We start from the raw sequence: 14,712 nt of genomic DNA, 5'->3' as shown, positions 1-14,712 counted from the left end.
TCTTGGAGCGACAAAACTAACCAGTTAGCTTTAGATGTCAGATGCCCTCTCTGACTCAAGACAACAAAACAACTTTAAAAAGTCCAAGAGAAAACAACTGTAATTCCCAAAAACATTTCAATGCGTGGATTCTCGAGCGCCATTTACCACCATGCCCGGACCTCCAGGTGGCCATTTCGACTCATAACACCTCTGCGGTGCCACCTGGGACTCCATTTTTGGCCCGCGAACTGATGATCCAGGCCTGATTCTGGATTAGCCTTATCTAGGTGTACCTAGAGAATTAGCACGTGAGTGAATGTGTGTGAGTGAGTGTGTGTCCAGTACACCATCATTAACCCCTGTCAGCAGCTGCTCCAGGCTCTATTTTGGGCGTGGAGCTGTGTGTAATATCAGCCGGCGGCTGGCGGATACTGCGGTGGCGCGGCGTGATGTTTTGCAGCGCAGCGCCTTCACCTGCCTGCTCCCCTCACACGTGTTGGTCCTCTCACCTTCTGCCTGGGGAAAGTAGGTCAGGAATGAGCCTCCGGACCCGGTTAAGCCTTTGGAGAACCTTGAAGGAACCAGGGACCCGAATCGCTTCAATCCCAACCTGTGATCTGGTTCCCGGGATTAAGATGGCGGGATTAGCGTTTTTGGAATGGTGCTTGAAATGTAATCGGCATTAAATATGCTGTACATTTAAATCCGTTAATTCTGCAAATCCCGGTTAGTTGTTGATTTCATCCCAGTGACCGCAATCATCATCAAGCCCGTAAATTCCTGGTTCCAATTGCGCTTTGTCATTAATTCCTCTTGCCTTCTTGAGGTGCATTTGTCCCTTTAATCCCAGTAATCTGGGTTGCTCTGGTGTTTTTTCATTAATCCCATATGTATTGTTTTTGTCTCGATATGATGAGTAAGAGGTGAATCCTAAATGATGTGTGAAAGGGTGAATAGTTCTATGTCTGTATGTGACCTGCGGATGAGTGGATGGTTGTGTCTCTATATGACATTGAGCGTGGAGAGGGTGAATACTTGTATGTCTGTACATGTAGCCTTGTGATGAATCCAGGGTGAACCCCAACTCTCGCCCAATCACAGGTGGGATAACCCTCCCCCTGCAGCCCTGAGTGCAGGACAATTGGCGTAGATGAATGAATGAATGAATGAATGAATGAATGAATGAATGAAAACCACGAGGGGGTAACAAAAAGGGGTCAGACCCCAACTTGGCCTCCATATGATGCATTCATGGCTCCACCTATGAGTGGGAACCATTCTAAAGAAGCCATGTTGAATGACGCCGCATCCTTAGACAGGAGGTCTGCCTGTCCTTCGCCGCTGGAATGAAGATGGCAGCTTGTTATGCAACGCCATCCTGGGCTCCAGCGGGAGACGGCGTGCCGGACCGGCAGGGGATTCCAGCCCCAGCGGGGGGCCACGAGATGGAATTCACCAGGAAGAATGCCCAGAGATGATCACCCTGATCATTTTTATGGATTGTTAACGGAGCAGCTGCAGAGCCGACGACATCCTGTAATGTTCACTTAACACCATTGATTACTGGAGGACATTGCATACTTTCGATCGGTTCCATTAAACTATGATAATAATAATAATAGTTGTTTGTTATTATTAGTAGTAGTCGTAGCATTATTAGCAAGTATTAGCAATCGGGTTCTCTCTAGGTAACCATCTTCTTGCACTTCAAATACACCCGGCAGGTTCATTGAAGAACCTAAAGGAGTGGATCATTGGAGCGCTCCATGGGCGGGACCCTGTGATTGACAGCTGACCCTGTGATTGACAGCTGACCGTTCCTGGTTAAGTCCCGCCCCCTGGTCCAATGGCAGCCACGATGCCATGCAAGTTTGGAAGAGTTTTCATCAAGTCGATTAAAGTTCCATCATGGACGGCACCTTTACCTGTTCCGCTGCCGGACACACACCACACATAAACACTCACACACCTGAGAGTGTGTGTGTGTGTGTGTGTGTGTATCCTGCAGGGGTAGCAGATGTTCCTCCACAGCAGGAAAACAAACAAATATTTTTTTTTCCAACATGAGACAACAAGGGAACAGGTACATCACCAGCTCTTCCTCCTCTGTGCTGTGATATCACCTTTCTCACACTCCCCTGCTCATCCTCCCAGTGAAATGCGCTTGATTGATGGCTCGTCGATGTGCAAAACACATGTTTTCGTGTCGCTAGACTCACTGACGGGGGGGGCGCTCTGCTCGGGGGTTGTCGGCGGATCACGGAAGGGGAAAAGAGATGGTAAAAAAAATGATTTATTGCAGTTTTCACGATAAAGGAGACATGCATACCACCTGGGAAACCCTTGATATTCCGTGGCGGTCGACAAATGGGTACGACTACTTATAGTATGAGTGTGTTCGTGTGGGAAGCGGTTGCTGCCTGAGACGGTTGAAGCATCAGGCGCCGAAGATGTAATCAGGTGTCCGTTTCAGATTTACGCCTGAGTTCAGCCTTTTTATCGAGACTCGATACTCGGGGAGCTATTCGTCCCGTCTCTCCAGGCCCCCAAAAATAAACAGCTCGGTCTGCGCAGGAGGGGGGCCGGAGGGGGAGGCGGAGCCAAGCGGTAGTCTCGGTTTTGGTTGTAACAACTCGTCGTGTCAAAGTGCACGCCGCCCCCCCGCTGCCTTTGACAGCCGCCCCCCAGCCCTCCAGACAGCACAAACACCACCATCTGTGTCAACAAGCAAGGACACCACACTTTCACCTGCAACCCAGCGGGAGCCAGTGCATGGAGACCTAGAGTCAGACTCCGAACACCAAGCCCTCCACCCGACACCGACCCCAATGCATTTGGAGGTCGGGCAGCCCGAAGTCTCCGGGGAAGGAGCGCCGTGTGCCGAAGAAGCGGAGCCGTGTCAGCTTCCTAAATTAAACCCGGCCGCGGTCTTAAGTGTCCCGCCCAGGGTAAGCGTTGAACTCGACACGGAGGTCCTTGTGGAATTGCCTGAGCCGGCTGCTGACAGCCGCGACACGGACCCCCCCCTGCTTTTTCCTGAGCGGCTAGATGGTGGGGAAGACATGCGTGGCCACTTACGCCACGAGAGTTTCGGGACATACTTGCCGGATGAGGTTTTCGGATCCAACGACAGCCTTGATAAGCCGCTGAGGTCGGGGCAACCATCCGACCGATGCCTGAGATGTAAGCTTTGCGAGTCCTCTGAGCTACACGCTAATCGTACCTATGAATGCTGCATCGCGGAAGACCTCCATTCATTCCTGCGACACGAGGCCACTCCTTATCCGCCCGAGTCCACCGACCCTTGGGCAGACGGTTGGGAGCTCAGCTGTGACACATCCTGTCAGTTTGAATCGACCGAGCAGCTCCCGGAACCCGAAGACGGCCTCTTGTTACGGCCGGACTCTGAGCCAGACCTGGATACAGATCCGGATCCCGACTCGGAGCCGGACTCGTCAACTGAGGACTCCGAGAAATTTGACATCGCCGATGTGGCGGCGGGTTGGTCCGACGGTGAACCGCAGCTTTACGGGGAAAACCAAAGTCAGCTGTGGTGTGCATGTGAAGATGAGGAAGAGTGCTCAGAGGACACACAGCATGATGAAGTGGAAGCTAGTGATGAGGAGTCCTGCAATTTTTCTGAAGATACAAATTACCGGTTACCCATGAAGGTGTACTTTGATGAACACGTTGACGAACACGTTTCCTTCGTAGGTGAGTGCCAGGAACAATGGCACCTGGACGAAGAGCAGCCTGCCACATTGGACTCCAACACAACCCCAGACCATGTGGGAGCTCCGCCGGCCACCGCGTTGGGACAAAATGGTACCGACAAGACCTACGACAGCGAGGAGGATGGCTCCTCGGACTGCTCCTCGATCGAAACCAAGTCCTTTAAGACCTGCGCCGAGGACAGCATACCCTCCGACCTCTTCTCCGACTTGTCGGGGGAGTGGGAGGAAGGGGCCCAGGAGGACTTCAGCGATGATCAGACCCAGTGGGAGTCTTTCGAGGATGAGGAGGACCTTGTGGGGACCAGGCTGGAGGCAAGCCCGGTCGACCTCAAGGAATCCCCAACCATCAACGTCGCTATCGAGGACTACTTTGATTTCTTCGACCGTGGCGACTATCATGGTCACGCTTTCTTGCAAAGGCAGCACTACGTCTCCTGCTTCGACGGGGGCGATATCCACGAATGCCTCTATTTTGAGAGGCAGCAAGCAGAACCGGTGAAGAACACCGACCCCGATGGAGACGATAAGGAAGTCGACACGTACTCTGATGAAGAACCCTGGGAAGGTTTCCTGGGAAGGCAGCAAGCAGACTCGGTGAAGAACACCGACCCCGACGGAGACGATAAGGAAGTTGACACGTACTCTGACGAAGAACCCTGGGAAGGTTTCCTCGGACACATCGGTCCAAGCAGTGGGTCCCTTGAGTTTGAAGAGGATACCGAAGACTGTGATGCGGCTTCGGTGCCAGGTTTACCCCAGGACGACCTTGAAGAATACAACCTCGGCCTTATAGACGTTGAAGGCCTCTATCTGGAGAATCATCTGGATTCCGAATCTTCAAACTGTGAGGGAATGACAGACCTTCCTTGTGATGGAGCTGAGATCCACGTCGGCCCAGAAGATGTGATGTGCCCTCCGTATGCTGAGGACATTTCTGTCGAAGGCGATGCTTACGAAGACGTCCTGAAGTCCCCTGGGACCGATCAACAGCAGGAAGAACCTGAAAAACGGTCCGGTAAACCCAGCGCCGCCGAAATGTTCAGTTCCTGTTCGGAGGCGGAGCCTTATTGGTGCCTGGTCGACAGCGAGACTTGTGAACCGGGTGTCGAGGACTATTATGCCCTTCAGATTAAAAGCATCCAGACGCCTGCTGGACAAACTCCGGGTGGATTAGCTGTGGTCAGATCATGTGATCTGAGTGACATCCAGGTTGCCAGAAGCCAAACGGGGGAGCGTGCGAGTGTTGAGGGACCGGAGAACCCCGAGGAGGCAACGGAGGATCCGTACAAAGACTTCGCCTCAGGAGAAATGTCCATAGAAATGAAACCGCCTCCTGGAGTCATCCACAGTGTCACCGGCGGGCTGGAGGACGGGGAGCCAGCGGGGAGCGAGGAGGAGTCGGACGAGGACAGCGCTGAGGAGGAGGAGTGCGAGTGCGAGTATTGCATCTCGTCCATAGAGCAGGTATCACGTGCCGCGGTGTTCAGAAATCAGAAATTATTGGTTGGGAGGAGCTTCTGCAACGTGGAGGCAGGATGAGAAACATCTATGCTAACAAACAATGAGATAAAGACTAAGATCGTCATCAGCATACCTCAAATACATCTGTGAAGCTAAATTTGTCCATGATGCTAACTTTGATAGAGATGCTAACTTCATCTGTGATGCAAACTTTTTCCACCATGCTAATTTGGTCCGCGATGCTAACTTTTTCTGAGATGTCACCCAACAGATGTCACCCAACTAAGTTAGCACCCATGCTAACTTAGTCGTGACAAAATCGCAGGATTGAACGGGGAAAATGGTCACCAAAAAAAAAAAAAAAAAAACGCTATAATGAGTAACAAATCATTGAGGCCGGAAAACAGGAGGGATTGATGGTTCAATTTCCGCCTCCCCCTGTTTTTGTGCCGAAGTGTCCTTGGTCAAGATACTGCCCACCCAGCTACTCCTCCTAGCACCTTGCATGAGGGAATAAGGTGACAAAAGCACCATACAAGAGATCAGTAGTGTTATCATTATTTTATTATTGTTGCTGTCTTGCTGGCAGCGGCAGACTGAAAGCCGTCTGTCTGCAGCCATGACATGTGGGGTCATGTGACCCCAAAGAAACATCGGCTCCCATGTAATTACACGCCGCCTGGCTTGTTTTTAGAACCAGAACCGCATTGACAAACATCCCCTGCCGACGTTTGAAGCCGACGCCATGTCCGCGCGCGGCAGCTGCGGCGTCCGAGGTTTCCCGTGACCTTTCGTCAAAACGCTTGCTGGTGTGACTCGGTCTCCACGGTGACCGCAGAACACCGTTGACATGATGGCTTCCCGGGTGCTGACGGGGCATCGTCTTCAAGCCAGCCTGGTGGCCGGTTCGCAAAAACAAAACAAATGGGCTGCCGCCATTTTACCCGAAGAGAAGTCCCATGTTTGCCTTGGAGGACGTCATCCAACTTCATCCTGGAGGACTTCAAGGTTCATCGGCAGAGTGAAAATGGAGGGAAATGGATTATGCAGGAGCTAACATGCTCTAGCTAACTTATTTGTGTACCTAGATGGATCTTTGTGGGTCAGAGGTCACCACTGTCACTCCACAAGAAGAAGGTTCCTGGTTCGATTTAAGGGTTCAGCTTGGTTCTTTGTCTCCATGACCTCCAACCTTGGTTCTTTCATGCTCTCCTGCTTGGGTCCCCTCCAAGTTACCAATCAGCACCTCTAAAACCCAACACCCGGAACCCGATAAAGACAGATGGATGGAACCAGAAAAGATCTTATCAAAGATGCCAACAGGAAGTAAGAGATCTTGAGAGAAATGGATCGAATGGAGAACTGTGTGTGTGTGTGTGTGTGTGTGTGTGTGTCTGTGTGGTGTCATTTCATCTGAAACATCTGGAAAGTCCGAGAAATTCCCAGAAGAAACACCTGAAACAGTGAAAAGATTAACATCTGCCAAGCCAAGCGTACCCCAACCAGTCACCCCCCCTTCGTTAACCCTCACCCTCGGGGAGCGACGACAGACCCGGGTGTCATCGCTTTCTCAAGTATCAGGACGGTACTCACACTCAATTTGGTCCAAAGATACATACTGGTGAAGTGACGCACACTCACACACACACACGCATCCCTGGCTTCACTTCTGCTTTGGTTCTGTGTTTGGCTCCAGGCGCCGCTGCTCCCGCAGTTGGAGTCCGACGATGCCGGGAAGATCTGCGTCGTCATCGACCTCGACGAGACTCTAGTGCACAGCTCCTTCAAGGTGAGCTGCGGTCTTGTCCCGAGGTGCTTCCGAATCCTCGGTGGACGCTAGTGTACCGAACGGCCGAGCAGCAAGACTACAAGTCAAGTTGTACTTGATTTAAATGACACAACAGTTGTATGATGATGCTTTCCATGTGGAGCCTGCTTGGCCACACGTTTGAAGATGATCTGCAGAAACCCAACATTCGCCCCCATGAGGAAAACCTGCCTGGGTGGCCTTCAGCCTTGACTGGGTGGGGTAGAAAGCGAGGGTGTGATAGAGGGTTTGGGTTGTGAGGGACGGGAACTAACAACCTCATGCTAGTAACAACACTACGCGCCAGCAGCAATGCATGGTGGTAACATGGGGTTACCACCATGCATTGATGAAGGAATGTGAGTGCAGGAAATGAGAAAGGTGTTTCATGGGATATCCATTAGTGGACTACGCCTACAGCAAGATAACTAGGGGGTAGCCTAGTGCTAACTTTTAAGTAAGGCTGTCTCTGAACAGAGAGGTAGTCTGCATCCTGAATTGAAATTGCAAGATGGTTCCACAGAAGAGGAGCTTGGTACTTTAGCTCCCTGGGCCCCGTTCTGCTTTGAGAGACTCAAGGGACCACAAGTAGCCTTGGCTATCTTTGAAATATGATGGAACCAGGCTATTTGGGGCGTCACGAGTAAAGAGAATTCTTTCAAATTGTACTCCGGGGACCTTTCGCAGGGAAGCCAATACCGGTGAGACAGGATCCCTCACGCTGGCTCTTGTTGGAACATGTACACCAGAAAGAATGACAAATGTTGCGCAAAGAGAGCACCCAGGTTTTAATCAAGTGGAGAACACAACGATAAATGATGTAAACAACACAGAGTAGCACGCAACACCGTGGCTACGCTACAACGCCGTAATGCGGAAAGCCGGCAAGTTCGTTTGTATGTTCGTGCACCGAGGCTTGTTTGAAAATTTGATTGAAAACCCTGTTTGTGAGCCAATGTGTTCATGATAAGGCACATTTATACACCTGGGTTCATTTTTTTCTTTTTTGCTCATTTAACAATTCTTTTTCCTTCTCTGTTTGTCTACTTCTGCGCAGCTTGATTTCTGCTGAATGCTCAGTTGTTGTGAATTTTGGGTTCCAGACTATTGAGCACACTTGAATATAAGCCACACCGGATACAAATAACTAAATAAACATATTTGTACATATACAGGCCACACTTGTTGATAAACTGCGGGCGTCCATGAGATATTGACATAGAAATATATTTTTTTTAACTTTCAATTAAATACATACTGGTAACATCCACAAATACATATTGGAAATGTTTTTTTTTCTGAACAGGGACTGTAATACGGCAGATGAAAAAAATTGATAAGAAATAACACAAGGAAAAGTCCATCCATTCATCAATTTTCTATCCCCGCTTTGTCCTACTCCGGCCAATCGCTATCTTCGTCTTCCTCCTGCGCACTAAAACCATGAAAGTGGTGTTCTTCGGTGTCAGAACTGAACAGCCTCAGACTTTCACAGTAATTTCATTGGTAATTTCTCGTGATGAGGCTAAATGTTTAGGCGGTGTTAAGCTAAGCGTATATTAGTCTGTTTAACCTGCTGCTCTTTGACTTTTAAGCCACGTGCCATAGGAACTGGGTGTCGGTTGAACGCCGGCGGGGGGCTGCCTCTGCAAAGAAGGGTGGCAGGTGGCTTAGGGCTCCCAGTTAGCCTGCAGTAAATCAACCACAAATTTGATGTTAAGGCTTTTTATTTTTACGTTCGTATCGAATTTAAGTGTTTTTTTCCCGTCCCTGCCCCCGACGCACACACACACGCATGCAAACTGCTGCCAGAAGCTGTTAGCTAGTGCTTACGTAACGACATTTTATTAGGCGTGTCAGGCTGCTGGGTTTTATTGTCCGCCTTGTTTTCAAAGAGTTAGCACATAACTCTCTTCCCCTCACACTCAATATCCAGTGATGCATTCAAAAACAGTCTGGCTAACCAGTCGCGCCCTCGTAGCTCTCAGAAAACTAACAAGACTCTTAACATTGACCAGATTAACATTGGCCAGAGGTAGTTTGTTAGCTTAGTTTAAGCAGCGGTCTGTGATAGATGTTAGCCTGCGTCCATCCAAGGCACTTACAATGCGAATCCAGCGCACACTGATGTATGTGCACCAGATGGTAAGAAGTCCAAATGTGGAGTTCAGCTGATCGCGCCCTAACTCCTATCAGAAAAACATGTTTTTTTTTTTGGTTTTCGTAATTGTTTTTTTTATAGAATCTATAACACAAGACCACTGCTTTGCTTTCAGAAACTTATCGCAAATAAACCCCCCCCTTTACCTGAGCTTGTGTGACATCACCGGTAACACTTACCATAGACTACCATTCACTGTGCTAAGCTAACCAGCAATAGGCAGTGACTCACTGTGACTCTTTTCGTTTTTTACATCACCCGGACATCACTGACCCTCACCAGGAAGCCACCGAGGAGTCTCTAGTAGTTTTGAAACATGTTTATATTTTCTGCAAAATTCAATAGAGGTAGGCTAACACTTACCATTGACTACCATTCACTGCGTCAAGTGGACATTTGACCTACCATACAACTAATTGGTTGATAAGTAGGCTCATCAACAGGATAAATCTTGCATTTAACCCATCTTGGTTCATTCATGATGGGTTAAAGTCAGAGAAATAATTGCCAGTAAGGGGATAAATAAAGTATAAAAAAAAATAGAATAAAAAAAACAGTCCACCTGATATTGACCATGTGTGACATTGTCTCATGAAATCACTAGGTGACGTCATTGGGCCTCATCGGGAATTTAGCCCCCGCCTGCTTCTTCATCATCAGACAGGGGTAACACTTACCAAAGACTACCATCCACTGTGCTAAGCTAACTAGCAGTAGGCAGCTCCTGCCGCTGATTGGTTGATGGGGAAGATCGTCAACAGACGAATCATTGTTTCTAGCTGTCTAGCTGCCGTGTATGACATCATCCGCTAACGTGTGACATCATTGCGCCTCAGCAGGAATGTGGTCCAGGCTACTCCAGGAGTCTCTTGTAGTTTTTAATGGCTTTGTCATTCGGTGAGGTTCAACAGAGGCAAGCTAACACTTACCACAGAGCACCATTCATTGTGCTAAGCTAACTAGAAGGCAGCCACCTACGTTTCTGACATTTTATCGACCCGTTAACTGAATGATTGATCAACAGACTAATCGATGATGGGAATACCCGCCAGCAGGTCCATTAGCGATGTGAAGGCTGCGGAGACCGAAGAGCAGGATTCAGCGGGCGAAGAAGACTCCGCCTCTATCCCGCCCCATCCCCCCGACGCCCAAAATAACTTTTTATAGCTCCCTTTTGATCCATTTTCAACCTTTTATGGTTGTATTGGTTGGGGGGGATGAAGTGATGGACGCCAAAAAGTCAAGGCCATCCCTTTCGGGTGTCACGGTGAAATTATGCAACGGATGCCAAGAGCCGTTTGGTCCTTCTCGGGTCTCAGGGTGCAGAAGGCGGGGGGCGGGGAGTCGACACCAGATCTCTTGGTTGTAAACAGGGCCAGACTCTGTGAACTTGCACCGTAAAAGTTTTAGTACGGCCGGCGGTCGTTTCACTGTGCCGTTGAAAAAGATAGTCTTAGCTTCTGTGAGAACATCCGGTTGATCGCTAAAGGGTTCATGCCCTTGGTTGGTATTTGGAATTTTGGAAAGTGGGAAAGATTCAAAAAGAAAGGCTCAAACTGACAAAATAACAATGAAGTATTTTGAAATGAATTCCCATCTGAGCTCCTTCTCATTCTCACCCACAGCCGGTGAACAATGCAGATTTTATCATTCCGGTGGAAATCGACGAGGTGGTTCACCAGGTGAGAACCTCCGGCACTTTTTCCTCCGATGTACAGCAGCAGAGGAACATCTCAGAAAGCAGAAAAGAGCAAAGCAAAACGGATAATGCTTATATCAAGATGTCATCTGGAAATTATTGATCTGATGGACCTCTTGGACCTGCTGGACCTCCAGGCTACACTGACCTCATAAATCCAGTGGATCTGATAGGCCTGTTGGACCTGATGAGCCTGTTGGAACTGATGGACCTGCAGACTAGACTCACCTCATAGACCCAATGGTCCTGATGAACCTGTCTGACCTGCAGACGTGACTTGGTACACTTGACTAACTCAATAGAAGTCAGGTGCTTCAGTTATGTCAGGACATACAGGTCTTTCAGGTCCATCATGTCTGACAGGTTTGTGGATCTGCAGGTCTTTGAGGTTGGTTGGATCCATTAGGTTACTCGTGTATGTGAGGTTTCGGGTGTCAAGGTATCAAGGTCTTTCAGGTCATACAGGTCATTCAGGGTTCTAAAGGTGTTTAATGTGTGACCCAGATCAGAACTAGTTGTTAAAATTAATGTTAGCATGACAACATGACTTATAACATTTGCATCCCTGCAGGTCTACGTGCTGAAGAGGCCTCACGTGGATGAGTTCCTGCAGAGGATGGGCGAGATGTTCGAGTGCGTCCTGTTCACTGCCAGTTTATCGAAGGTCAGAGCGTCACTTCGGCCCCCTGGTGTTACTCCCAGACCCCTGGTGTTCACAGCTGGAACTGCATGTGTCTGGTTGGAACCAAAACAAAATTTGTTTACCAGACCAAGGACTGGGTTTGTTTCTGGGGAAAGGAGTGCATGTGGTTCGTCAAAGGCCTTTGAGTCTTGTGAGGCCTTCAAGCCCCGGAATCCCTTGTTGCTTAAGGCATAGAGTCCTTCAAGTTCTTAAGACTTTGAAGGTCTTAATGTCTTCAAGAACTTCAACTCTTTCAAGACCCACAAGCGTGTAAAGGCCTTCAAGGCTTGAAAGTCCTTCGAGTCTTCAACGTCATTCAAGTCCTCAAAAAGTCCTTTAATTCCTTGAGGTCCCTTTAAATAATTTGATTCCTTAAAGTCCTTGAGGGCCTTAGAGTTCTTGGAATCCCTAGTTCTCCAAGGCAGCCCTGCAAAAACCCTCTTTGACTTGAAGTTCTAGGAGTCCTAAACTAGCCCTCAAAAAGTCCTTGAATTCCATGAGGTCCTTTTAAGTCCTTGGATTCTGTCAAGGCATCCGAGTCCTCAAAGGTCCTTCAAGTCCTCAAAGTGAGCCTACAAAGTGTTTGAGGTTCTTCAAAGTCTTTGGGCCTTCAAATAATTCTCAATTTCTTTGAGGTCCTTCGAGTCCTTTGATCATTAAAGTCCTCGTTGTCTTAAAAGGCATGGAAGTCCTTCAAGTTCTTCGATTCTGGCTTCTCTGCGGACATCCACGTACCAATTGTGCAGGGAAACCCGTTTCCAGACTGTTCACGAGACAATACACCTGACTTCATTAATGTCCTTCTCGTCCTTAAAGTCCGCCTCATCCTTCACGTCTTTATTTATTAAACGTCCTTGAATCCCTTGGGACCCTTCAAGTCCCTCGAGTCGGTGAAGTCCTTTGAGCCCTTGGAGTCCACTCGGGCGTGTTGGGATTCGGCAGAGAAGGCGCCAGCTGTCGTTTCACAACAAGCAGCTCGTGTCTACTGATTTACAGCCGAGCAGCTCAGGACCAGACCCACCAGCCCACGTGTGTGAGCGTGTGTGTGTGTGTGTGTGTGTGTGTGTGTGTGTGTGTGTGTGTGTGTCAGTTGGAATATTTCCGAGTGGACCGAAGCTGTTCCCTTTTATTGGTTTTGCTAATCTGAGGAACAGTTTTGAATTCTCACCCTAGTTTTTATCGTTTCCTGGAAGTCGACACACACACAGTGACAAGGAGTCATATTACTGGAGGCCTTGTGACACACACACACACACACACACACACACACACACACACACACACACACACAAGCATACTTGTGTCTATTGCAGGAATAATTCTTTTACGAATCAGGCACGACATCAGATTATTTAACATTAATGCACAAGTTTTTTCAAAAAACGATTTAGAGACCCAGTATTAAATATTATACAACAATGATAATATTTTATAAAATATTTCTTCTAAATATTCTTGTAAAATATACAGATGGATTGGTAACTAATCAACTCGATTATAAAGCAGAAAATTATTTTTGAAATAACCTATTTACTGCATGGCATATCATATAGAGATCTACAACCACACATGGTGCCACCTAGTGGCCAAAAGCAGTATTACAGATTAATTTTATTTTTTTATTTTTATTTTTTTTGTGTGTCTCAGTATGCGGACCCTGTGTCGGACCAGCTGGATAAGTTTGGTGCGTTCCGGAGCCGCCTCTTCCGGGAGGCCTGCGTGTTCCACAAGGGGAACTATGTGAAGGACCTGAGCCGCCTGGGCAGAGACCTCAACAAGGTGGTCATTGTGGACAACTCGCCCGCGTCCTACATCTTCCACCCAGACAATGCCGTACGCTCGCTATTTCCTCCTCCGCCGTTTTATCAGTTTTTTTTTTCCCGACGCAACGCCTTAAGCCCGGCCCCCTTTCCCCTCCCTCCCCAGGTTGCAGTGGAGTCCTGGTTCAATGACGCGTCGGACTGCGAGCTGCTGGAGCTCATCCCCTTCTTCGAGAGGCTGAGCAGAGCGGACAATGTTCACGGCCTCCTCAAGCAGCCCAGGACTTCCAGCTAGTATGCAGAGCTGGCGTGGAGAGATCGATGAAGGCCGGCGGCTGCCTCAATGTGGGGTGACAGAGGCCGAGGACCGGGGGCTACAAGGACCACATCCTGGTACTCCGTCCTTCAAGTTGTTTGGGGTTGAAGCTGGTGGACGTCCTTACCGACTGGAACCGCTTACAGACTGATTGGCGGCTAATGTGCCAGCGACATTGTCGTCTATCATTACTACCCTCTACGAATGGAGGCTAGCTAGCACTTCGTCATTAGCATATCGTGGCTAAGCCCCACCTCCTGAGTGATTGACACCTTTGCTTGTCTTCCGGTCTCGAGTTGACCCTTGGTACCTTTTGGGTTCGAGACTCGCTGCTGCCTTCAAAGTGCACTTCCTGTTATTTTTAATTTATTATCATTTATATTGTTGTGCAATGCTAATGCTAACTTTATGTCATTACCTAACTTTTCTGAAGAAATGTGTGCTTTTCGCCTCCAGATGATTGATAATCTTTCAGGATGTGATGTTCCCCTTACAATCCTGCATCTCCATGATGACATGTTAGCATCTGACCTACTGAATGGAGCTTTTTTTGTTGTGTCATTTGGCTAGCAGTATGCTACAACAGCTGTTCTTCACCAGGAACTCCTTGCCTTGTTTCCCAAAACACCAGGACTTGTGCTGCTTTGTCGATAAATGCTATGATCTACAGGTCCTGGTAGCGCTTAGAACAATTCCGCGCCATCAAAAAAGGTCAATGACGCCGTTGCCCTGGCAGTGGACTCGCACCTGAGCCAGCTTGACCCTCCGTCTGCTAACGGGAGGCTCATTTTCAAAATGTACAACGTTAAGGAGGGCACACTAACTTTTTTGTACTGTTTGCTCAAAAATGATGGAGACCTCAGGAAAACAGAAGAACTCATTTGTCAGTTACTGATAACGACTGTGAGGTTCTTGCAACAATAAAGTGTGTCTTTCCGCCATTTTTGCTTGTCAGAGGTGACTTGTACCGCTTCAGCTTCCGTTCTGGTTTGGAGAACCTGGAACCGAAATAGAGCCCGAACGTAAATCAGATGTCCCGGTCAATGTCCTCCTCCCGGGTTAGCTAGCATTACCCTTAGAGTTGTATAACAGTACTGCCTTGACGCACTT

The 14,712-nt window shown here is 48.6% G+C and overlaps 1 protein-coding gene across 1 annotated transcript; it reads left to right on the top strand.

The window, feature by feature from the left end:
- The first annotated feature begins 2,680 nt into the window (after positions 1-2,680).
- Positions 2,681-14,198, top strand: ctdsp1 (CTD (carboxy-terminal domain, RNA polymerase II, polypeptide A) small phosphatase 1). Its single transcript, XM_086145425.1, has 6 exons — positions 2,681-5,180; positions 6,874-6,966; positions 10,771-10,827; positions 11,416-11,508; positions 13,174-13,359; positions 13,453-14,198. Exons 1-6 carry the CDS (start codon positions 2,811-2,813, stop codon positions 13,579-13,581), a joined length of 2,928 nt encoding a protein of 975 aa, XP_086001551.1. The 5' UTR covers positions 2,681-2,810; the 3' UTR covers positions 13,582-14,198.
- The last annotated feature ends 514 nt before the right edge of the window (positions 14,199-14,712 follow it).

This window comes from Fistularia commersonii, chromosome 4 (genome assembly GCF_037954325.1).
Source record: "Fistularia commersonii isolate RoL2024-O1a breed Wild chromosome 4, RoL_Fcom_v1.0, whole genome shotgun sequence".
Classification (NCBI taxonomy): Eukaryota; Metazoa; Chordata; class Actinopteri; order Syngnathiformes; family Fistulariidae; genus Fistularia; species Fistularia commersonii.
Note: the sequence above shows the minus strand (reverse complement) of the source record. Positions and strands in the feature narration are given on the sequence as shown.

Bases quoted from the DNA above. Each gene is read 5' to 3' on its own strand.
- ctdsp1 (XM_086145425.1), top strand. From the start codon at position 2,811: ATGCATTTGGAGGTCGGGCAGCCCGAAGTCTCCGGGGAAGGAGCGCCG. The intron at 5,181-6,873 runs GTATCACGTGCC...GTTTGGCTCCAG, and splicing joins GCATCTCGTCCATAGAGCAG to GCGCCGCTGCTCCCGCAGTT. The intron at 13,360-13,452 runs GTACGCTCGCTA...CTCCCTCCCCAG, and splicing joins TCTTCCACCCAGACAATGCC to GTTGCAGTGGAGTCCTGGTT.